The 26,372-nt window shown below is 40.2% G+C and overlaps 1 protein-coding gene across 2 annotated transcripts in view; it reads right to left on the bottom strand.

The window, feature by feature from the left end:
• Positions 1–26,372, bottom strand: part of CORIN (corin, serine peptidase) — a 245,929-nt gene that overhangs the window by 140,308 nt on the left and 79,249 nt on the right. For both annotated transcript variants that reach the window (XM_008062553.1, XM_008062554.1), the window contains one exon: positions 19,945–20,126. In XM_008062553.1, the coding sequence (XP_008060744.1) occupies positions 19,945–20,126 (182 nt within the window). The remainder of the gene's footprint in view (positions 1–19,944; positions 20,127–26,372) is intronic.

The raw sequence follows: 26,372 nt of genomic DNA, 5'->3' as shown, positions 1-26,372 counted from the left end.
CACAGGAGAAAAACTCTCACTATCAGATGTTAGGATTTAATTAAGTCACACTAATCAAGTCACTGTGATTTGTTTTAAATTTCATTAGACACACTTAAAAGAATAATTTCACTGCCTCATTTTAAAATGTCAATTATTATGAAGGGGAACACAAAAAAACCCAGAATTTATTTATTAAAAATTATGTATTCTTAAGTGTTTAAACTTCAGTCACTTTCAAAGTATCCTCTGTTTGATGCAATACACCTATTAAGACGCTTTTTCCACTGCTCAAAACAGTTTTTGAAGCCGGGCTAGGTGGCTCAGCCTGTAATCCCGCACCTTTGGGAGGCTGAGGTGAGCGGATTGCCTGAGCCCGCGGGTTCGAGACCCGCCTGGGCAGGCGAGACCCCCATCTCTACAATAAATCAAAAAATTAGCCGGGCGTGGCCGCGCGCGCCTGTAATTCCAGCTACTCGGAAGGCGGAGGCGGAAGGATCGCCGGAGCCCAGCAGGTCGAGACTGCGGTGGCCGGGAGCGGCCTCTGCACTCCAGTCTGGGCGACAGAGTGAGACTCCAACTCAAAAAAAAAACAAAAACAGTTTTTGAACTTGTCAATTTTGATGTCTTTTAGTGTTTCTGCCGTTTTTGGTTTCACCTCTTCCACATCAGCAAAACATTTCCCTTTGAGGAATTTTTTCACCCAGGGAAACAAAAAAAAAGTCACTCGGGGCAAGATGGGGTGAATGGGGAGGGTGGGGCACGGGGGTCATGCCGTTTTTGGTCAAAATCTGCTGAACGCTCAGCACAGTGTGGGCAGGTGCACTCATAAATCACTCATGAAATGGGCAAACGTGATGAAAGAATCTCAAAAAAAAATTCACTGAAGCTGAATGAAGCCTCTCAAAATAACACTAGCTGCTACACAGATGCCAATGGGTTCCTAGAACACTCACCTAGCAGGGAAAGCCTTCACTGCAAGGGGCCTACCCTTCAAAAGATAATTCTGGGTTTTTTAAATTTTTTTTTTGTCCTCCCTTGTATAATATCCTTCAATTGCATTCTCTGACACCATGCACATTCATGTTTAAAATTATTTAAAATATTAACTTAAAATTGTACAAGAGATATATAATTTTAAAAAATCATTTGAAGGGTACACAAGCAAAAAATATGTGGAAAACCACAGCCCTAAAACTTTATCGATAAGATAATGTTGCCTCCTTGCCTCATCGATAAGAACTTAGCTTATTTTGTTTAAATGTGTTCAGGGGTCCAGACACAAAATAAACATATGAATTCAGCAGATGAGAATGGAATCTTTGAAATTTATTCCCAATTGCTGAGCTCAATGGAATTGCAGTTATGAAGATCGCAATGCTACCTGGTGTAATGAAGTTGCAGTTTCAGAAGAGATTCACAGATTCGGTGTGATGATTCTGAATCATACATTAGTTTCATTGGGTGGCTCAAAGCTTAGGGTTCAAACTCTAGGCTGTCTGAATTGCTAGGCAACTGCCACATCATTGTAATTCAATTCCAAGGAGAAATGATTGAGCTCCAGAAACTATATCCACCAGAGAGAAATAGATAGCATCCTATCCCAAGAATTTGGAGAGACAAGTATGAAACTTAAAACTAAGATCACAATTCTCCTATCTGAAAGGGGGAAAAAAGCAGAAGTTTCTTCATCTACCTGGCTCTGTGTAAGCTATGATTAAATTAACCAACATGGGAGATATAAAGCTGAACAGAATAGATGATGTTTTGAATCACTCAGGATGTGAATGGTCGACATTCTTTTTTTTTTTTTGAGTTGGGGTCTCACTCTGTCACCCAGACTGGAGTGCAGTGGCCGCGCAGCCTTGACCTGCTGGGCTCCGGAGATCTTTCTGCCTCAGTCTTCCAAGTAGCTGGAACTACAGGAGCGTGTTACCATGCCCGGCTAATTTTTGATTTATTGTAGAGATGAGGTCTCACCAAGTTGCCCAGGCGGGTCTCAAACATGTGGGCTCAGGCAATTCACTCACCTCAGCCTCCCAAAGTGCGGGATTACAGGCTGAGCCACCGAGCCTGACTTACATTATTGTTGGTCAATAATCAAAACTGATTATTGACCAAAACAGGCTTGGAGCTATGCACATATGATGATATATATTAAAACATTAGACTTTTTTCTTTGTGACTAAAAATTCCCATATCTTATTGCAGTAATCTGTAAAACTACAGATGTGAACTTCTGATTGCGAGGCATAACATGAACAAAATGCAGATGCCCTGGGTCTCCAGTCACGGAATAAAATAATACTCTGTAAGAAGCTCAAGGATCAACCTATAAACTTGAGCTTCCGAGTTACCAGTTTCTAAAGCAAGCAGCAAACTTGTAGAGAGTGAGAAGAATGAATACAGATGAGGAAAGAAAACTTCTGTATTTCTGTTTCTGGAACCACTGTGCTACTTCAAGCAAAGCAATATTTGGCAGAAAATAGAAACCTAATCTCAAATGAACTATAAACAAGAATTACTGAGCCCAAGGAGAGCAGGTAGTATTTAGGCTTAACAAGAAATCTATTTTATTTGACACTGCTTTTTTATGCTGGGGTTGTGGCATGGCAAAGTCAAAACAAATCTGTGTACTCACAGAAAAATGGCAGAAAGCCACAAAATGAGTATTTCTCATGGTCATAGATCAAAAGAAGCTGTTAGGAACTTCAAAGGATTTTTTTTTTAAACTTCAAGTTTCAATTCACAGCAAATAAAATGAAATCCAAGTACCAAAGAGTTGATCAAGAAGTTTCTTCATAAGAATTCTTTCCTATCATTGGCTCTACCACTGCCCAAATAACAACAATAACAAAAGCTGTTACTTACATAACTTCTTTTCCTTGCCTCATCTGTGACCCCTCTCCCTAACACATCCTGTGTGACTCCCTGAGACTGGGCTGGCTGATAGAAAGAACTGACAGGGGAGATCTGGGACAAGCAAGGTACAGGCAGATGGAACAGAGTAGTTACAGCAAAAAGAAGAGAGTTAGGAGAAAAGTCAGACAAGAACTTGGGGCTAGAATGGAGGGTAAGGTGTCTGTTGTCTATGTTGCACAACTGTAGGAGGTGCTATGCACGTTGACTTTGTGACTGGCGCTCACCTGGTGTTATACAATTCAGCAGGACTGATGGCGGCCCCTGATGGTTATAAGGACACGAGGCTTTTGTACCTAGTGAGATAGGAAACTTTTAGAAAACTTGGAGAGGACAGCCAGGTGTGGTGGCTCATGCCTGTAATCCCCGCACTTTGGGGGGCTGAGGCAAGAGGACTGCCTGAGCCCAGGGGTTCAAGATCAGTCTGGGAAGACATGAGAAGACCTTGTCTCTACAATAAAAAATCCATATATATAAAAATTAGCATGGTGGTGTGAGCCTGTAGTCCCAGCAACTTGGAAGGTTGAGGAGGAAAGATCATCTGAGCCCGGCATTTCAAGTTTGCAATGAGCCGTGAATGTGCCACTGCACTCCAGTGAGACTCTGACACTAACACACACACACACACACACACACACACACACACACACACACACACACACAATTTTTAAAGAAAACTTATAGTGGAGAGATATGAAAACTTAAGAGATACCTTTTGCTGCTGTGTGGAGAAGAGCTTGCAGGGACGTAGGGAGACAGCAAGGAAGCCAATAATGAGGCTGGAAAGATAAACTAGGCTTGAGACCACACGAGCTGAACAGGCAGTGGTTGTGGAGGGGGTGAGCACTGGTTGAACTGTGGATATATTTTGACAGTGCAGTCACTGGGATTTGTTGACAAATCAAATATGATGCGAAAGAGACAGAAAAGGTCAAGGATGACCCAAAGCTTTTGACTAGAACAACTGGAAAAATAAAGTTGTTATTTTCTTTTATTTTTTTTTAGTGGAAGTCTCACTCTGTTGCCCAGGTTGGAGTGCAGTGGCACACTCATGGCTGCAGCAGCCTTGACATGCTGGACTCAGGTGATCATTCTGCCTCAGCCTTCCAAGTAACTGGAACTACAGGTACGCACCACCATGCCCAGCTAATTTTTCTTGATTTTATTGTAGAGATGAGGTCTTGTCAACTTGCCCAGGCTGGTCTCAAACCAGTGGGCTCGGGCAATGCTCTCATCTCTGCCTCCCAAAGTGCTGGAATGACAGGTGTGAACCACCACACCCAGCCCTAAAGTTTTTATTTAACTAAGATGGGAAAGGGTGCATGAGGAGACAGTATAGGGGCAATATCAGATCGGTTTTGTGCTGTTATGCTTGACATGCCTTTTAGACACTCAAGTGGAAATAAATGAAAGGCAGTGTGTGTGTGTGTGTGTGTGTGTGTGTGTGTGTACCACAAGCATGCAGTTCCAGAGGTCAGAGGGGGTAGAGGCTAGAACCACACGTGTGGTTGTCAGTAGTGCAAGTAGTGTTGTGAGCCATGAACCTGAATTAGATCAGTCAAAGGGCAGAGAACCAAAGAATAAGCCCTGAGGCACTCCAATTTCTTGAGGTGAGAGAAATGAGGAGAAAACACCAAAGGAGACTGAAAGCAAGTGGCCAGAGAAAGAGGAAAACCCACCCAAGTCAAGTGAAGATTTTGTCAGGGAGGAGACAGGGATGAAATGCAACAAACACAGCCGGAGGTCAGGACCACTGCTGGACGTGGCAGCATGGATGGAGGCCCTATCAGAGTGAGAAAAGTCGCTATGCTTGAGATCAAGCAATGGAACAGGGCTCTGAAGCTTAGGGAAGTAAAAAATAATCTGGGATGAAACACACATTTAAGAAGTACCAGTGCTTATGTGGCCATACACACATGAGATTTTCCAGAGAAAAGAAGGTTAAAAGTAGACACTTGAGGAATATCAACATCCAAAGGGTCCACAGAGGAAGAGGAAGGAAGCAAGAGCATGACCAGAGTGGTGAGAAGCAGATCAAAGCAGAGCAGCATTCTAGAAACCAAAGGTCAACAGGGAGTCAACAATGAAGGTGAGACCCCAGGGGCGAAACACTCCCACTACAGGGCACAGCCAAGCTCATGCTTCCTCCTTCCCAATCCCACGTGTCTTCTCTTATAGACTGGTGTACTTATGGTTGTAGCAGATGTTGTCAGTTTCAAAGACTGAAGGAGGGAGATGCAGACTCAGCCCCCTACCCCACTAGAAGGTGAACAGTCAGCCATATGCAGCACATTCTCTCCCAGATGTCGCCACAGGATTGAGCTCCAGTTGCTTGCCATTGTAACTGGTTTAATCTTCTGCTCTTTATTGGCTGTTTTCCCTTCCCTGGGTCACCTCCCTGCTGCCCCAACCCTCACCCCACCACCATCTTAAGCCTTTCCCAAATATACCATTGGAGCTCAACTCCTTGCCACAGGATCTGTGCTTGTGTATCTCTCTCCACTGGCTCATGAACTCTTTAGAAACGTGTTTCTTCCTTCCTCTTAAAGTTCCTGGTGCGCTGCCTATGCCCAGAATTCACTCCTGAATGTCTGTTGACTTGACACATCTACATTTGCATTGTATGTTACGGCTTCCAAAATCCTCTCAAAAACATTTATCCCACAAAACAGTCCTTATACTTAGGACGTATTATTATTTCTATTGTAAAGTGGAGGAAATGGAGGCTTAAGGGGTTTGAGAAATGAGTTCTAACCCCCATGGTTACTAAGTAAAATTGTCAGGACTTGAATACAAATCTTCTGAATCTAAGTTTGGTACCCTTCAACCAAGCATCTACAGACAGAAGAGAGTATTTTACAATGTAAAATTATCAATGTAGGAAAATTGAGGGTTCCAGGAAAATCCCATTTTCTTTAAGGTTAGTCATTGGAATAAAAAGTGCAGGGCTAATTTTTGGTACCTTCATGATATTACCTACAATCATCTGTCTCTGGTAAAACACCGATACTAGGTACCTCAAAGAAATAGTATCGCATTATTTCTCCCAAATGAAGCTACAATCCAGTAGGAGAAATTCAGACAACGTGTTTTACTAAGATCTTGAAATGCCAGTTTTGCTGCTAATGCACTGAAGTGGTTGCTCTCGGCAACCAGAGCTAGACAAAACAAATAAGGTACTAGGAAGGGGAAGAGGAAAATGGAACAATAAATAACTGAGGTCTTTCATGGCAGAGAGATCTCTTTAGACATCCAGAAATGCCATTAAAAATGACTTTCCATATATGATTACAGACAAGGTGGAGTAAAGGATTAGTCAGAAAGCTGGGGATGATTGATGGGCCTTGAACTTCAACCATCCGCCCCCTGAGTTCCCACATCTCAACTATGGAAACACACGCAAATGTTTATTTTAAAACCTCCGAAAAGCTGTTCCCACAGCATTATCACTTTAGCACATTATTGACTTTACAAGACCCAGCATCAACATAAGATAGAAAGGATAAGTCAACTGTGTGTCCTATAAGAGAACTAAATGTCTCCGGCGTTATGACTGATTTAAAGGATGTTAAGAGGAGATGGGTCGAATTCACAGAACTATGCGCTGGGAAAGACAGCTGTTACAAGTTGTGGGTTTTGGTGCGATTCAGTCTGAAAGGATATTTGAGCGCTCTTGTGAGAAGTGGGCTCTACAGAGGGTATCAGAAAGGATTAATAACCAACTCCCAGGATGCCCCAGGATGGCGGACTGTGGGTTGGAGGATACAGCCTGAGGGGCCGAACTAAAAATAAGTCAGGAATGACCTCCCTGAACCTCAGCTTCCTAATCTATAAAATAAAGATGATAATGCCTCAGAGATTTATTCTGGAAGCAGAATGAACTAACAGCTGTGAAACCACTTTGGGAAGGAGAATGGGGTACATGATGTAAAAGAGGCAAATACTGTCTTCTTGGGGCAAATGGTTTCACAAGTTGGAAGAAGACTAAGGCAGGAGTCACCTTTTAGGCATCACTTTTTTCAAGGGCTGAGTGGGAACTCAGCACCCAACATGGGTCCACGGTGCCAGATACCTCTGTCGAAACGCCTTCTTCCCTCCTCTTTGCCAAGTGGAGCCCTCACCTCTTTTTTTTTGGGTTGGAGTCTCATTCTGTCGCCCAGACTGGAGTGCAGTGGCCACTCCTGGCCACTGCAGCCTCGCCTGTTGGGCTCCGGCGATCCTTCAGCCTCAGCCTTCCAAGTAGCTGGAACTACAGGCATGCGCTACCACGCCCGGCTAATTTTTTGATTTATTGTAGAGATGAGGTCTCGCCAAGTTGCCCAGGCAGGTCTTGAAGCCGCAGGCTCAGGCAATCCACTCACCTCAGCCTCCCAAAGGCGCGGGATTACAGGCTGAGCCACCGAGCACGGCTAGAGCCCTCACCTTTTAAAATATCCAGGAGGCCTGGATGTGCCTGGCTCCAATGCTATCTTACTGGCATTTAACCTGGTCCTTTTGTACTTTCTAAAGGACAGCATGTTTCCATGCAGTTCCTAGTGTTCTTTTTATATTCTGTATCCCACACATGAGTATAACACATTAGGTTTAACACCCCTTAAAGGTGGGAAGCATGTTAAATTCTTATTAATGTTGTTGTCAGAAAGTACTTTTTGCAAAAAAAAAATAAAGCCCTAGACCAGGGTTTCTCAAAAGCAGCACTATTAACATTTTAGGTCACGTGATTTTGGGTCGTGAGAGGCTTGTCCTGTGTGTGCATTGCAGTGTGTTTAGCAGCACACTTTGCCTCTACTTACTAGATGTTAGTAGAAACTCCCCCTGTCCTCATAGTTGTGACAACCAAAAATGTCTATAAGCGGGAATCCCCAAAAAACTGGAATTATTTTTTGGAGAGTGGGTCCCTGTGTAGTTCAGGCTTCCCTGGCTAGGTAAGTGCTCAAGGTACCCATTGGCATCATTGTGCCAGCTAGCAACATTATGAGAGGCTATATTCATCTTCAGTGATTTTTCAGGGGGAGATTATTTTAATGTATTTGCCCATTTCATGACAGGTGATTGACAAGTTTGCCTGTCTACATCATGCTGAGTGTTTTAAAGCAAAAATAGCATGAGCCCCAAGGCCCACCCTCCCTATTCACTTGATCTTGCCTTGAGCAATTTTTCCCCCCAGATTAAAAAAAAAAAATCCTCAGAGGGAAACATCTTGCCCACATGGAAGAGGTAAAACCAAAAACAGAAGAAGCACTAAAAGACATCAAAATTAACAAGTTCAAAAACTGTTTTGAGCGGTGGAAAAAGCATCTCAATAGGTGTATTGCATCAGACTAGAGTATTTTGAAGGTGACTGAAGGTTAAACATGGAAGAATAAATACACAATTTTTTATCAATAAATTCTGGTTTTTTGCCCCTCCCATACAGACATTGCCAAATGTTCCCAGATAGGGACTGAAAAATCACTCCTGGTTGAGAACCACTGCACTAGATGGATATAAATTAATATCATGATCACCATAATTACTTTCTTTTTTTGGAGTAACTGGGACGATGCTTAGAAAAGAATAGGCACTCCATCAATACTGAATGACTACAGACATGAAAAAAAGACTAAATTCGTTGTATTATAAAATGGCCCTAGAACACAATCCCTTATATGATAAAAACTGTTTTATATAACAAATACTTTTCTGGTTGGCAAACAATATATTCTTTGTACATGACCACTTTTCAGTAACTGTGTGTGTCTGTGAACATACTAGAAATTATATTCTTATGAACACACAAAGATCACAACTAGCAGTAGCTTTCTCAATAGTACACAGCTATGAATATATCTATAATGACTAGCGTCCTGTTTATCCACCAAACAGGAAACAGAATACTTATTTTAAACTCTTCGTAAATATTGCATCAAACACCAATTATCAGACACATTTTCAGAGAATTAATTCTACATAAAAATAATCATAACCAAGAATTATAAAAATTCTCTGATTAACAGAGAATCTCAGATGAGTACACTTCATAAATTCTGTACTTTATAAATATGGATTTTTAAATATAAATGTATCATTAATCTTTCCAAGATTTTTTCAAGATCATTAATCTTTTCTAAGATAAGAACATTTGCAATATCCTCCAATATTGGAGAAACAATGATTTAGGCTCCATTTTAGTTCGAGTTATTAAAGAATACTGATAATGCTATTTTTATTTTTAAAAACTAATTTTTTTGTCCAACAGGGTTGAAGAACATTGATGATGTTTTGATTTTCAAGTTTTCTCTATGAATTCTCAAATCCTGTCTCAATGGATTACAGTTTCCAAATGGTCACTTGCAAAAACCATTAACTATACTTATCAAAGAGGAACAAAAGTAGTTGAAAAAGAAAAGACTTGAAGAACTTCAGATAAACTCACTCAGCTTCTGATGGCATATTGCTATATCCCATCTTTTGGAGGGAATCTTAACTTAGCCTCAGATCTCTACTAAACGATGTGTTGAAAAGAAATAAAACAAACCCTGCCATTCCTGGCCAGGTCAATGCCCCCAACAAGTACAACTAAAAAAGCCAAATAAAACACAAGAAAACATCTGTTGGAAGTCATCTAAGAGCTGATGAGATAATGAAGATGTGAGCAGCCAAGGTCCCAGAGAGAAGATAACTGTAGAACAAAGAGTTTACATCCTGTACACACATTTTTCCTTCGTGGAACTTGCCAGTTCTTGGCATGGTGCTAGAAACTGAGAATCTGGACACGGGACCACTGCAAAGAGGAGAAAAGCCTGCAGAGCTCTTGGCAACCCCACAAAGGTGAAGGGACAAATATGAGAGATTGGTGTTGCTGAAAGGGCCAAGTGAGCTATGGGAAGAGAGACACAGCAAAGCGGATCTGTCATTTTGGAGAGTCTCCTCACAAGGCATTTGCCACCCAGGGCAAGAGGCTAATGAGCTGAGCAGAAAACGTCTGAAAAGTAGAGTGGAAATCACAGCAAATATATTGTGCTGAGAAGAAAAAAACAGAATTTGGAACTGCGCAAGAAGGAGGGGAATATAGTAAACCACCAATCTCTCAGCTGGAGCCCCTGCAGAAAAACACCCTCAGAATGAAGACAAACTGAGGTAGGGGCACTTACAAAAGCAGGAGCCAAATCAGCTCAATTTCTGATTAAGTGAAGGTGAGATGGCCCCACTCTATGTGTCTACTCCTCAAGAAAGGATCTGGGGGTCCACCTGCCAGCCAACCTCCTTTCATTGTCAGATCCTTCAGGTTTTATCTCAGCTGCAAAACACTGTAGAGATCTGTCCCACCCAAGGGCACACCCTTCCCAGGAAGGACCACATCCAATGACTGATGGAGGTGGACCTGTGTAGACATGACTATCTTGGCTCAACAGGAGACAACTCTTTTAGGCCAAATACTTTCCAGAGTTCTCCATTGATTTAGCTGAGGCTATGATGGACCCGGATCACATTTCAACTTCTCCCTCCACTCAGTACAACCTTCTCTCCTCCTTAACACATGAGCTGGGGTCTAAGAAATACCCTGTACACCAGACTCTGTCTCAGTCACTGTTTCTAGAAAATTCAACTTGTAACAGTTGGTCTCAGAAGTGGTCCAAGAAAGCAGGTGATAAGATGGGGTTGTTGATTTAGATAACTCACTGCTGGGATGGAAGTGAAGGTGCCACCATGAGTAGTAGGAGATAGACATTCTCTGACGTAAGGGGAGATTCCATTATTAAAACCCTCAGCAGAGGTAAAATGGAATACTATACCTATGGAAAGAAATGCACTAGGTAGGGAATTGATCAGGTATTTGAAAATTATAGAGGAAATAGCACTATAAGGACAATGGATTGGATGGCTTATTGATAAGCATCAATGCCCTCGAAAAAGATAACTGAAAGCTATAGGCAGTTGTAACCCATGTGAAAGCAAAAAGGCTTACTTTGGAGCCTAGAAAAAGTCTCATATATATTGTAGTGGGAGATCCAGAAAGGCTGAGAACCAGGCCCGGGAACTAATAGGGTGATCCAGGTCCAGAGAAAGATAAGAACACCTAAACAACACAGGCCTTTTATGCCAAGAGAAAGCCCTAGTTGGGCAGCAATCAGGGAAGTGACAGGAAGGAATGCTGAGACTTGGGATAGAGACATCTGGAAGATACCCACCCCTCTAAATTTTGAACTCTCAGCCAATTAAAGCCAAAAAAAAATTAGAAAGAAGGAAATAATGATGATGTATAAATTAAGGAAATAGGAAACAAACAAACAATAGAAAAAAATCAATATAACAAAATAAAATTCCTCAAAAAGTCAGATACAATTGATAGATATCTAATAAGACTTACTAAAAAGGAAGGCATGCCAGGGGTACCAAAAAAGTATATACATTTTAAGTGTTGTTAAGAGATGTTTGCCATCATCTGAAGTGTCTGGACATGCCAGGGACCAGCTCCAGCTGGGTTCAGGGTACCCCAAAGGTGGAGACGGCATCGGCAATTGGGGGGAAGAAGAAAGAGAGAAAGAGAAAGAGAGAGAGAGAGAGAGAGAGAGAGAGAGTGAGAGAGAGAGAGAGAGAGAGAGAGAGAGAGAGAGAGACTGGACTCCGGTCTAGTGCAGAAGCGATGTGTTATTGGGAATTACAACGGGTCTTTTATACACAAAGTCAGATGTGGGAGGGGCGTCCCCCACCCACCAGAAACCTTAATCCATGAAAACTTAATCAATGATTGCCTTTAAACCCTTTTCATATGATAATCTTAAAATCTCATAACAAAGGATAACCTAATCTATGACTGACATATTCTGTAAACCTTTTTCATCCTAAACTGATTGATTTATGCCAAGTTAAACAATTCTATAGAAGCTTAAGTATTTACTTTACAAAGGAAAGTGGCCCATCTCAGAATGTTTGGAATGTGGCCCAGTCCAAAGTTCACAGTGGGCTACCTGCAAGTAACCCAGCCTCATTCTTTCAACAAAATGGCTGTCTTCTAAAACTATATTCTACAATTTACACCTTCAATAAATCCTAAGATCATGACCTAGAAGCCTGTGACCAATACTAAGGCTCTTAGATGTGACACGAGTTTGAATTATAAGTTATGTAAAAGCAAAAACTGCAGTTTGTGGAAGAATGGGAGCAATGAGCTCCTAAAGTTAGCTTGTGTTCATCCTGGTCTCAGAGTTTTATGTTTTGAGCTCACAGGAGCTTAATCTGGTTAGTGCTAAGTAGAAAGGGGGAGGAAATGGGGTCAAATAGCTCCTGAACGCATCCTAGTGGTCTTGGGGTCAACGGCCCTTCCTGATCCCTAACGCTCAGTGGGCCTCCATGGCTGGCTCCCACCATGGACGCTGATTGGAACCATTCTGAGCAAATCTTGTAATTGCAGAAGTCACATGTGACTTGTATGCATCTTATAGGGTATTACAATTTTATTACAGTTTTTATACTTTCTTGGCACCCTCTGTATATTACCAATATCAAAATGAAAAAGAAAATATCACCATATATACAGAAAGAGATTATAGAATATTATCAAAATTCTTGTAAAAACAGAAAACCAAATACACGTGTTCTCACTTATAAGTGAGAGCTAAACATTGAGTACACATAGACATAAAGATGGGAACAGCAGACACTGGGGACCCCTAAAAGAGGGAGAGAGGGAAGGCTGAAACAGTACTTACTGGGTACCACACTCACTAGGCGATGGGTTCAGTAGAAGCCCAGACCTCACCGTAACTCGATATACTTATGTAACAAACCTGCACATGTAACTCCTGAGTCTAAAATAAATAACTAAATAAATGCCTACATGCAAATACCTTTGACAATTGAAATACAATAAGAAAATTTTCTAAAATACAAATTTTGACAAAAAAGAAACTAGAAGAAGTAAAAAATTTTAACTGGCCCTCATTCATTAAGAATATTGAGGCCGGGCTTGGTGGCTCAGCCTGTAATCCCAGCACTTTGGGAGACCAAGGCGAGTAGATTGCCTGAACCTGTGAATTTGAGACCAGCCTGGGCAACTTGGCGAGACCTCATCTCTACAATAAATAAAAAAAATTAGTCAGGCATGGCAGAGTGCACCTGTAGTTTTGGCTACTTGGAATGCTGAGGCAGAAGGATCGCCTGAGTTCAGCAGGTCAATGCTGGGGTGGCCGTGAGTGTGCCATGGTACTCATGCCTGGGCAATGGTGTAAGACTCCAACTCAAAGAAAAAAAAAAAGAATATTGAATATATATTTTAAAATCTTCCCACAAAGAAATATCTAAGTTGAGGTGGCTTCACTGGTAACTTATTTTAAACACCAAATAAAAAGTTACACAAACCCTTTCCAATTCTTTTTTATGGAATCATCAAAACCATCATACAAAAGCCAGGCAAGCATATAACAAGAAAGGGAAATCACAGGTCAAGTTTTTTTTCTCATAGACATTAATACAAATATTCCAAACAAAACATTGGCAAACAAAATTCAAAAACAAATTAAAAGGCTAAATGCATCGCAACTAAATAGGAATTATATCAGGAAGCCAAGAGTATTTCAAACTGCAGAAAGCAGTTGATATGGGGAAGCACTTTTGGATTAGCAAGAAAAAACTTCGAAAAATCATCTCCTTCATAAAAAAGCAATGAGAACACCAGCAAAATGTTGACAGGATCAACTTCTTCAGAACATTGGAAATCAACCAAACGCTTGCAATAGTATAGAGGGTTGTTTAAGAAAAAATGGCTACCTCTCGTTAAGAACATTAAACTCTGTAGTATCTTCACTTGTCCTGTTCCCATCCTCTCTCCAGCTCAGGGGTGGCTTGAAAACCAGTAACCTCACAGTCACATTAGCTGTGAAAACAAGTAGCCAAGCAGCCCCTGGAGAGGGCAGAACATGTGTGATACTCTCCAAAATAACCCATTGCCAAATAATTATCTATTTGACCTGTCTGTTAGCTCCCTGGAAACCCACCTCAAGGAAGTGTCTTTATTTGACCCAAATAAGAGCTTATTAAGTACAAACAGCCTTTTCCTCAAGGGTGTTCGTGACAGCCATTTAGCATTGTAACTGTCTGCAGTTGGATATCATTTGGGGTAAACAAGAAGCTGAACAAAAAAAAATTACAGAAAAAAATGGAGGAATGAGCTATCCATACAGAACTTTGAAAAGCTCTACTGTGTTCCTGGGAATCTGGAAGGCCATATGAATGTGCAAGCATATCTTAAGGAGGTTCTGGAAAGGCCCTGAGACCTCACATCTGGCTGACATTGAGACTCTGCACAAGCAGAAATGGAAGGATAAGACAGAGTTGAAAACTGTCTGCTATAGCATTGACTTTGTGTCCCAACAAGCACAAAAAGTTCCTTGGAAAAGACTGGGATGTTTATTGGTTCAAGACATTTAAGAAAGTCTCTGTCTAGTCATTAGCTGACCGCTAAGTTGCTACCTGAGCAAGAACTTAAGGGTTAGACATGACAAAGAACAAACTTAACATGACTAGTTCAGGGAAATCACTAAACAAACAAAGAGCAGCAACAAGAAACAGCAACAACAACAAAACTTGAGAAGGGGGAGAATTCAATTCACAGAGTTGTTTATTATATTCTTTAAAATATCCAACTTTCAGCCAGGCATGGTGGCTCACACCTGTAATCCCAGCACTTTGGGAAACCGAAGTGGGGGTATTGCTTGGGCCCAAGAGTTTGAGACCAGTCTGGTCAATGTAGCAAGAACTCATTTTAAAAAAAATAAATAAAAATAAAATAAAATGTCCAACTTTCAGCAAAAAATTACAGGATGCGTAAAGAGTCTGGAATATATGGCACATATACAAGGAAAAAGCAGTCAATAAAAACTGTACCTGAGGAAGCTCAGACATTGAACTTACTAGTCAAAACTTGAATTTCTTTATTTTAACTTCAGGAGATACATATGCAGGTTATTTACAGAAATATGCTGATGAGGTTTGGCTCACCACCTAGATAGTGAGCATGGTACCCAGCAGACTTTAAGTCAGTTACTTTTAAGGGGCTCAAAGAAGCTGGGCTCAGTGGCTTAGTCTGTAATCCCAGCACTTTGGGAGGCTGAGGCGAGTAGATTGCCTGAGCCCATGGGTTCGAGACCCACCCAGGCAACTTGGTAAGACCTCGTCTCTACAATAAATCAAAAATTAGCCGGGCATGGTAGTGCGTGCCTGTAGTTCCGGCTACTTGGAAGGCTGAGGCAGAAGGATCACAGGTGCCCAGCAGGTCAAGGCTGTGGTGGCCGGGAGTGTGCCACTGCACTCCAATCTGGGTGACAGAGTAAGACTCCAACTCAAAGAAAAAAAAAATGTTCGAGGAACTAAAGATACTCATTTCTAAAAAAGAAAAAATAAATTCTATTAAATTCTAGAAAAAAGCATAATAACTAAAATAAAAATTTACCAGAGAGAATTAACAGCAGAGTTGAGCAAGCAGAAGAAAGAATTAGCAAATTTGAAGATAAATTGATACAATCTAGTCTAAGGAACAGGAAGAAAAAAAGATGAAAAATTAAAAGGTCCTTAATGGCTTGGAGGATGTACCAACATATTCATAACAGAAGTCCAGAAAAAGAGGACAGAATGGATCAGAAGAAATGTTTGACAACACACTGGCTGAAAACTTCTTAGATTTAATTAAAAACATCAGTCTACACATCCAAGAAGTACAAAACTCATAAGTAATAAACTCAGGAGTCACACTTAAACACATTGTAATCAAACCATCAAAAGTCAGACATGGGCTGGGCTCGATGGCTCAGCCTGTAATCCCAGCTCTTTGAGAGGTTGAGGCAGTGGAATGCCTGAGCCCACGGGTTCAAGACCAGCCCGGGAAACTTGGCGTGATCTTGTCTCTACAATAAATAAAAAATTAGCGAGGCGTGGTAGTGCATGCCTATAGTCACAGCTATTTGGAAGGCTGAGGTGGAAGGATTGCCAGTGCCCAGCAGGTCAATGCTAGGGTGGCCTTGAGTGTGCCACTGCACTCCAGCTTGGATGACAGAGTGAGACTCCAACTCAAAAAAAAAAAAGTCAGACATAGAAAATCTTGAAAATGTCAGGAGACAAGCAACTCATCAGATAAAGTGGAGTGTCAGAACAATTAACACCTGACTTCTCACCAAAATTCATGGGCCCAAAAGGAAGAGGGATGACATATTCAAGGTGCTGAAAATAAATGTGGAAAAACTGAACCCTCATACATTGTCTGTGGAATGGGCATTTCCTTAAAATGTTAGATGTATAGTTACTTCTAGTCCCAGCAATTCCACTCCTAGGTATATACCCAAGTGAGTTAAAAATGTATGTCCATGCAAAAATTTGTACATGAATGCTCATAGCACCATTATTTATAATACTCAAAAAGTATTCCTCAATATGTGAGCTTTCAAAAATGTAGTATATTCTTATAGTAAAGTATTAATTGACAATTTAAAAAGTACTGATCAATGCTACAACATGTATGAAGCTTGAAAACATTATACAAAAGAAGTCAGTCACAAAATATCCCTTATTGTATGATTCTATTCATATTAAATGTCTAGAATAGTCAAATTCTGAAAATAAATGAGTGGTTTCCAGGGGCTGAGAAGAAGAGGAATGGTAGTTTGCTACTGATGGATATGGAACTTCTTTTTAGGGTTACAAAAATGTTCTAGGATTAGATGGTTATAATGGTTGCACAACTCTGTGTAAGTATATTAAAACCACTAATTGTATACTTTAAACATATGAATGTTATAGTATATGAACTATACCTCAATACAGCTGGCATTTAAAAAATGTAATTAACATTTAAAAAATCATATATTATCTTAACAGATATAGAAAAAATATTTGATGAAATTCAAAACCTATTCATGATTTTTAAAAAATTCTTAGCAAGCTACAAATAGTAAAAAGCTTCCTTAATCTTACCAAGAGTTTTCATAAAAGTCTTTCAGCAAATGTCATAATTAAAGGTGAAATATTGAAAAGTTTATCTTTGACATAGAAGAAACAAAAGACATAATGATTAGGAAGGAGGAAGTAAACTTTCATTATTGTAGATGACATGAATGTGTACTTAGAAAATACAAATGAATTTACAGGCAAACTATAAAAATTATTAAGTGATTTAGCAATCTTGGATACAAAAAAAACAGGAAAAAAAATTTTAAAATATATTATCTACAATAACATCAAAAATACCAGAGACTTGCAAATAACCTTAAGCAAAGATGTGCACGATCTCTATGGCTAAAACTATTAACACAATATTGAGATAAATTTTAAAATACCTCATTTAAAATATCTAATTAAATGTTACCATAGTATATCATTTTCCCAGGTTGGAAGACTCAATGTTGTCAAGCAATTCGCCCCATTTTGATCTATAGATTTAATGTAATCCAAATGTAATAACAAAACAAAGACAGCAATCATGGAAATTACAAGATGATTTTTAAAATTACATTAAATGCAAAGGGCCAAAAAGCCAAACAATCTTTATGAAGAAGAACAAAGAGAATAGATGTATAATATTCAAAATAAAGAGTTATAGTAAAGTTAATAGTAAACCAGGCAGTGTAGTTTTGGCTTAATTCTATTTTTAATTCTGTCAGATAGAGTCCAGAGGTAGATATAGACATAATCAATCATTTGATTGATAACAATAGTAATATTGTTATCAATATTACAGTACAGAGGGAAAGAATTGTCCTCTAAATAAATGGAGTGTGCATAAGTGGACCTTGAGCCATTATCGTAATACTATAAGAAAAAGATTGGCAGTAACAAGAAACTGCCAGGGGAGGGGGAGATGCAGAATTGGCAGTAACGGGAATCTGCCGGGGGAAGTAAGGGGCACATCTCATCAACAAGGGTACCTGCATAATGAACATTTGTATACCTAACCCTGAATTGTACCCCACATCTTTAAAATAATAAACAAACAAACAAATAAATGAATGTGTGGTCAGTCAATTGAATATGCACATAGAAAAAATTAATCCCTATTTTTCACCTTTTACCATACACAAAATTAATACCAGAATTATGATATTTGTAAAACTGAATGCCAAAACAAGAAAGCTCCCGGAGGAAATATATATAGAAAAACTTCTAGATATGGGGGTAAGCAAAGATTTCTTAAGATGCAAAAAACCATCACAAAAGAAAAGATTTATAATATGAACTCATTAAAATTAAAGGAAGCCGGGCTCGGTGACTCAGCCTGTAATCCTGCACCTTGGGAGGCTGAGGTGAGTGGATTACCTGAGCCCGCGGGTTCGAGACCCACCTGGGCAACTTGGTGAGACCTCATCTCTACAATAAATCAAAAAATTAGCCAGGCATGGTAGCGCATGCCTGTAATTCCAGCTACTTGGAAGGCTGAGGTGGAAGGATCGCCGGAGCCCAGCAGGTCGAGGCTGCGGTGGCCAGGAGCGGCCACTGCACTCCAGTCTGGGTGACAGAGTGAGACCCCAACTCAAAAAAAAAAAAAAAAAATTAAAGGCAAGTCTCAGTGTGTGAGGTCTTTACAATACACATATCCTACAGACAACTTGTACCCAGAAGTCACACAAAACGACAAATTGATGACAAAAAGACCATAAAAAAATGAACTAAAAGCTGGCCGTGGTGGCTCATGCCTGTAATCCCAGTACTTTGGGAGGCGGAGGTGAGAGGATTGCCTGAGCCTAGGGGTCCAAGACCATCCTGGGCGACTTGGTGAGACCACATCTCTACAATTAAAAAAAAAAAAAAAACTAGCCAGAGGTGGTGGTGCATGCCTGCAGTTCCAGCTACTTAGAAGGCTGAGGCCAGCAGGTCAAGGCTGTGGTGGCCATGAGCATGCCACTGCACAGAGTGAGACTTCCAACTAAAAAAAAGATGGGGTGGTGAAGTGGGAGGGATAAATATTTGAACAGATGGTTCACTAAAAGAAATATTCAAATGGTCAAAAATTTTGAAAAATGTAACATACTCATCAGGAAAATGCAACTTAAAACCACAAAGAGATACTACACTACTCCTGCTGAAATTGTCAAAGTGAAAAAAGACTGGTATTGCCATGGATTAGGAAGGATCAGAAACAACTACCAACTTCCACACAGAGCTAGCAGGAGTACAAGTCGGTACAACATTTCAGAAAACTTTTTTGCTGAACAAATACATAACCATATTCAATCAAAGACATGCACAAGAATAGAAACAGCATCGCTATTCATAAGAACTGAAAACTGGAAACAATAAAAATGTCCATCCACAGTGGCATGGAAAAGTGTATTGTAGTGCCATCATATTAGAACGCTACACAGCAATGAGAATGAATGAAACACAATATGAAAATACAATAAATTTCAGCTGGGCTTAGTGGTGCATGCCCATAATCCCAGCACTTTGGGAGGCCGAGGTGAGAGAATTGCCTGAGCCCACAGGTTCGAGACCAGCCTGGGCAAGCTGGAGAGACATCTCTACAATAAATCAAAAAATGAGCTGGGCATGGTGGCGCATGCCTGTAGTTCCAGCTACTCGGAAGGTTGAGGTGGAAGGATCGTCTGAGCCTAGTAGTTTGAGGCTGCGGTGGCTAAGAGCAGTGTGTCACTGCACTCCAGCCTGGTGACAGAGTGAGACTCCAAATATATATATATACACACACACACACACACACACACACACACATACACACACATATAATATATATGGTAAATTTCTCAAACATCATGCTGAGCAATGAAGTCAAAGCAAAGCAAAGTTACATGCTGTAAGATCCCATTTACATGAAGTAAGCAAAAGTGTAGAAGGTGGTAGAAATCAGGATAGAGGTTTCTTTGGGGAAGGTGAGAAATGACAGTGGCCTTATGGGCATTTCTGGGAATGCTATCTGTGCTCTATGTCTTGGTCTGGGTACCAGTTACACAGGTCTGGTGATGTTCAAATGTATTGCATTGTCCATTTATTATTCGTACTTATGTTTGCATAAAAGATATACTACTATAAAAGCTTTTAAAAATGAAATGAAACTCAAACACCTACATTGCTTTGCTTTTTCCTGCTGTGGTGAGAAGCAAACCCGACTGGCGTTGCTGCTTTCGGATTGGTTTCTAAACTGGGAGCACTTGAGGAAATTGGGCCAGGAGTAATTCACCATGCCCAGGACTGACTCACAGCCTTCCTTTGCGGCCTCACAGAAGGACCTACAGGGCAGGAGTCCATGACTAGAAGAAAAGAGAAAAGTGGAAATTAATATTTTTATAAAATCATAACGAAGTCAGAGAAAAGTTGGCCACCGCTGCTGGGATAATATCTTAATTTAATTGAAGTCAACGACTTCAATTTCTACCTTTAGTGCTATGATGATTTCAGCCACTTTGTAGCTTTGATTCTGGGGGACTACGCTAGTTCTAGACATATCATCTGACTTCTTCGTGTAGAGGCATTTACCCCAAATAATTTTTAAAAATTTTCTGTGCTAGAACATACTGGTTAGCCAAAAAGAGCTTTATTTAATATTAATAAGGGAAAATGTATGTGGCAATGAAGCCCCCAATTGCAAAGGCAGAAGTAGGTCACAAATCAGTTATCCTTGCATTTTTACCTTTTTTTTTTTTTGAGAAATTTGAAGTGTCTCTGAGACAAGTATCTCTATGCCAGAGAATAAGCTGTTCCTTAATGTTCCCAGCTTCCCTGAAAAAGAAGCATTATACCGACAAGTGGCAACTGGGGAGACCTTGTGAAGTTATTTATCTTTTCAGATCTCTTGTGTCTTCTGCCAGACAGAACAATGCAAAGAGTTGTCCATTAGTGGTAAGAGTAATGATGCCCTTAGAGTTTGTCCTTCTTCACTTGATATGCATCCACCACCCCTGAATCACAGTTCTGGGGGTGGTGACCAGGATGCCAATCAGGCCAAGGCTATGAACTTGTTTCCTTGCAGACCCAGCCAGCTGTCTCTACTTTACAACCATAGGCTGCAGCTCTCATCACGGCTGGTCACCTGGTAACAGCATTTCAGATTGTTTTAAGAAAACTGAGAAGGAAAATATGCATGTCAGTCCAATACAAGCAGACACCTCACAAATGTAAAGTCAATACTATGTCACAGAATCCTACAGGATCTGTGAGAAAACTTAAAGTTGTTACTCAAAGCCTTCATCTGAGACAGTCTAGAGACATTCTAGGACAGACTCAAGGTCACTCAATGGCAGAAGCAGGAATGGAGTACAGGCGTTGATATATATATATCTTCTGTCTTCTACAAGACAGAATAAATATATATATATATTTATATAAAATATAATATATATATATCTTCTGTCTTGTAGAAGACAGAAGATATATATATATTATATTTTATATAAATATATATTATTTTATTTTGTAAATCTATATTTTATTTTATTATAAAGGTGTGGGCTACAAGTTATAATTGGGTACATCAGTAATCTACATGCAGGTGAAGTTTGGGCCTCCAACTGACCCTTACTTGCCCTGGTTTGGGACCAGGTACCCTTTGTGTTGTTATGTGCATGCCCCCTTCCCCTCCTCCCCACCCCGACAGTGTCCCACAACTGCCGATCCCTCTCTTGTGCCATTGTGATTAATGTTCAGGTCCAACTTATGAGTGAGAACATGTGATATTCAGTTCTTTGTTTCTGTGATAGAGCACTAAGTATGATTGTCTCCAACTCCATTCAATTTGCTGCAAAGTTCATGATATTGTCCTTCTTTATGACTGTGTTACTACTCCATTGTATATATGTACCACATTTTCTTTATCCAGTCCACTTTCGATGGGCAGTAGGGTTGCTTCCATGTTTTTGCTACTGTAAATGGTGCAACAATAAGCATGTGTGAGCCGGGCTCAGTGGCTCAGCCCGTAATCCCGCACCTTGGGAGATGGAGGTGAGTGGATTGCCTGAGCCAGCGGGTTCGAGTCCCGCCTGGGCAACTTGGCGAGACCTCATCTCTACAATAAATCAAAAAAATTAGCCGGGTGTGGTAGCGTGCGCCTGTAGTTTCAGCTACTTGGAAAGCTGAGGTGGAAGGATCGCCGGAGCCCAGCAGGTCGAGGCTGCAGTGGCCAGGAGCGGCCACTGCACTCCAGTCTGGGCAACAGAGTGAGACTCCAACTCAAAAAAATAAAATAAAATAAAATAAATAAACATGTGTGTGCAGGTGTCTTTTTTGTAGATGATTTATGTTTCTCCAGATATATTCCCAGAAAGGGATTGCTGAATCATATGGAAGGTCAATTTCTAGTTCCTTTTACAATAGCCACACAATTTTTCATAGAGGTTGGATTAGTTTGCATTCCCACCAACAGTGTAGAAATGTTCCCTTTTCTCCACACTAGTGCCAGATTCTGTTGTTTTTGATTTTTTTAATGATGGTCATCCTTATTGGAGTTAGGTGGTGGGAAAAAATATTTGCTAATTGTGTATCTGACAAAGGCTTACCATCCAGGATTTACAAGGAACACAAACGAACTGAAAGGAAAAAAACAAACAGCCCTATTTAAAAAATGGTCAAAGGACATGAACACATACTTCTTAAAAGAAGATACACAAGTAGCCAACAGATATATGAAAAAATGTTCAGCCTCACTAGTCATCAGAGAAATGCAAATCAAAACCACATTGAAATACCACCTAGTTCCGGTGTTTTAAGTTTCAGTCTGTACTCAACCTATTCTCTCATATTGTCTAATCTCATATAAGGACCAAATAACTAGGCTTTTAAAACTCCTTTGATCAAACAAGCACATTTACAATACCTCATGCATATTCCTACAAACTCCAGAAGCATAAGGGGATGTGCTAGCCATTGAGGTAAAACGCAACTAATAGGGTGTGAAAAAGAAAATATTAGAAGAAAGATCTTGTCATGCATAAAAATGGAAAAGGAGACCACAACAACTCCAATCAACTAAAAAATGTTTTTAACCATCCTTTCAGAATGTCACCCTAAAACGGTATCTTTTAGCATCCTGATATTCACATAATTATCTACATAAATTTAATGTGTAACTAAATTTGACAGTGACGATGTGGAAAGAGAGGTTTTGTATTTGGAAGAATTAGCTTTAGGACATAAAGTATGAATTGGTCCAGATAAGTACCTTGGCATAAAGAAGACACCTCACTGCTATTTGGGAAATATATTAGAGATTTATAGGACTAAGAAAGTATCACTTAAATAATATTGTTTAAAAATATTTCCTGTCCTAAATATTCGAGAGAGGTTAGAGACTAGATTTTTTTCAAATAAGACTAAAGCACACAGTTAAGGAATGTGGAGAACGTAAAATTACTACATAATTCCTTGTCCTTTGCCAGGCATGGCTCTAAGGGCTACACATGCATTGCCTCACTTAGGTCTCACGACAGCCCTATGTGATTAGTACCATAACTATCATCCCTAAAACAAAAATTACGGAACTGAAGCACAGAAAAACAAAAATAAAAAATTTGTTCAAGTTCACTGAGGTAATGAGTGTTAGAGATTAGGATTAGAGTTTAGGCAGATTGAACCAAGGATCCATTCTATTAACCACTGTACTCCAGGTAAGTTCCAACATCATGGATGTGTGTTTCCAAAGCACAACTCAAGGACAGAGTAAAACTTGTTATGCCCATGGCAGTGGCACAACCATATACATGGTGGTTGGGATTGCCCTTCATTCTGCAAAAGCCTAGAAAAACTGGAACGGATCAGTATCTGTCCAAGGGGTCAAGGAACACAAGTAAAGGGTAAAGGTATTTCTGCTTTCTTTTCCAGGTGTGAGTATGCCCACAGGAAAGCTGTAAAACAAAACAGTCTTGTCTTTGACATTCCTCTTTTGTCTCCTAGTCCCTGCCCAGGGTCTCAAGGTCCTGATGCCATCCTGACCACCTGATGCCACAATTCAACCAGTTACTTCTACCAGAGTATTTCAAAACACATTCTTCCCTCCCTACAATCGAAACTGCACTCATTTTGAGAGATGTCTGTGCATAAAGAGTACAGAATGGCGTAAAGGACATTGGAGGCTCAGAATGGGGAGGAGGAGAAAGGGGAAGGGATGAAAGATCACCTGTCTGGTACAATGTGCACTAGCAGGAGTGATGGATACATGTCCAGCCCAGACTTCTTCACCACTGTACAGAGCAGCCATGTAACCTAAATATCACGTGTACCCTTAAAGCCATTAAAATAAGGACAACTATAAAAAAAAAAAAAACTGTATACACTCCCACACATGCAGACAAAAGATTGGAAGGAGTTACAATAAATTGTTAACAGCATTTAATAATAATAATAATAATAATAATAATAATAATAAATTACACTCCCAACTGTAGCTGATCTCAATTAGGCTTTCAAATAAAAAGAGAGATGAAAACACACACACACGCACACACACTAATATATAATAATAGATAGATATTTAACCCTCCCGGGGACTTTTGCATCATTAAAAAGAGACTGCTTACTATGTCAAGGGAATCTCTAAATGATGAAATTCCAGATACCATGTAAAGGTGAGGGGTGAAGAGTCATCCAACATTTTTGGAAGATGGGGAAAATCCACCTGCAAAGCTGAATGACACTCCAGGACCCAACTCTCCCGAGTGGTTCTTGGACTTTTCCTCACTTATGATCTCACCTATTTTTAAAATTATTCCATGTCTTTTCTCAGAATCTGCTAGGGCAACAGCAATGAAGTTTCACGCAGGGACCCAGCAGACTCTGAATGCTCTGAAGTTAAGTGTTTAACTCAGAACTGACTCATCATCATTGACTCTTACCCTGATCAGTTTTCTGCAGGAAAACCTACGTCTGTCATCCCCAGCTCTCACATGGCCTCTCCTCCACTGTCTGATCTTGGGCCAATAGTTCATTTATGCCAAGACTCGGTTTCCTCACTTGAAAAGCTCGGAAGAGCTGGAGTCCAGACTGTTTTTCATGGTCATTTTACACCAACATTCTGTAAATCAAAATTCATTCTTTAAGGTAATGCTTCTCAGAGGCTCATTGATACTCCTACCAGTTTTGCTAAATTCCAAAAGGTCACAAACATTTTTCTCAAAATGCATTCTGGGAATATATGGAGACATTAAAACATCATCAGGCCCTCCATTCTAAAAACAAGGCCTAAGAAAAATGTCGAGAGTGTTTCCAAACAGCTCTCTTCAGGTGTAACCAACTGAGACCCATATGCTTTAAGCTCCTGGGCCAAGACATGTGAAAGTGTGACAGAGAATTATAACCATCAGTCTGTTCAAAGAGTGGGCGCGACGAGGAGCCATTTTGTCTTGCACTGCATGAAATGTAGCTACCTACAAAGAGCGGAAATATGTCCCTTTTCATCACACGGCACAGTGTGGTGAGGTAGGCCACTCTATTTTGGTATCTGTGCCTATATCCAAGCAACAAGCAGACGGACAACTGAGAAACAGTGCTCAGTTGCAAGCAAGGAGTCCACTTGGGCTATCAGAATGCTATTTTAGGAATGGCAATTATTTTAAGTTGATGTGTGAAGTGCTTTTATGAAGAACATTTTCATAAATTTGGGGGTGCTGTGCACAAGTTCTTAGCACATTTCAACTAAAGTTAAGGCCAAAAGCTTTCATACCAGCTCTATAATTATTTGTTGAAACATGTGGCAACTATATAAATAATGCTACTACATAGAGATAATGAGTATGGTATCTTCACTAGGAAGGATGTCCTGAAATGATTTATCTACCAAAAAATTGTACAGTTTACCTATACAATTTTTAGAGAATTTACCTACCCAACACTGTGTTATAATGTATCTACAAATGTGAAGATTTTATCTGTGAAAAAAGTTTTGATAAGGACATAAAGTTAAGATTACTGAATAAACAATAGCCACAAAGCAGGATAATATGGCTAACGAATTTTTAAGTTTTATAAATCACTTTTTATTTTTTATTTTTTTGAGTTGGAGTCTCACTCTGTTGCCCAGACTGGAGTGCAGTGGCCGCTCCCAGCCACCGCAGCCTCGACCTGCTGGGCTCCGGCGATCCTTCCACCTCAGCCTTCCAAGTAGCTGGAACTACAGGCGCGCGCTATCATGCCTGGCTAATTTTTTTTTTATTTATTGTAGAGATGAGGTCTCACTAAGTTGCCCAGGCGGTCTTGAACCCGCAGGCTCAGGCAATCCACTCACCTCAGTCTCCCAAGGCTCAGGATTACAGGCTGAGCCACTGAGCCCAGCTCACTTTTTATTTTAAACTACTTTTAGACTTACAGAAAAGTTATGAAAATAGTATAGAACATTTCCATACATTTTTCATTCAGACTTCCCCAAGGTAAACATCTTCCATAACTGTAGTGTATTTATTGAAACCAGGAAATTAGTGTTGATACTTACCTTCAACTTAACCAAGGACCCTATTTGAATGGCCAGGATCTTTATTCAGGATCCCATTATTGCATTTAGGTGTCACACTTTT

Source organism: Carlito syrichta, unplaced genomic scaffold (assembly GCF_000164805.1).
Source record: "Carlito syrichta isolate Samal-C Ts95f unplaced genomic scaffold, Tarsius_syrichta-2.0.1 Scaffold305745, whole genome shotgun sequence".
In the NCBI taxonomy this organism is placed as follows: domain Eukaryota; kingdom Metazoa; phylum Chordata; class Mammalia; order Primates; family Tarsiidae; genus Carlito; species Carlito syrichta.
Note: the sequence above shows the minus strand (reverse complement) of the source record. Positions and strands in the feature narration are given on the sequence as shown.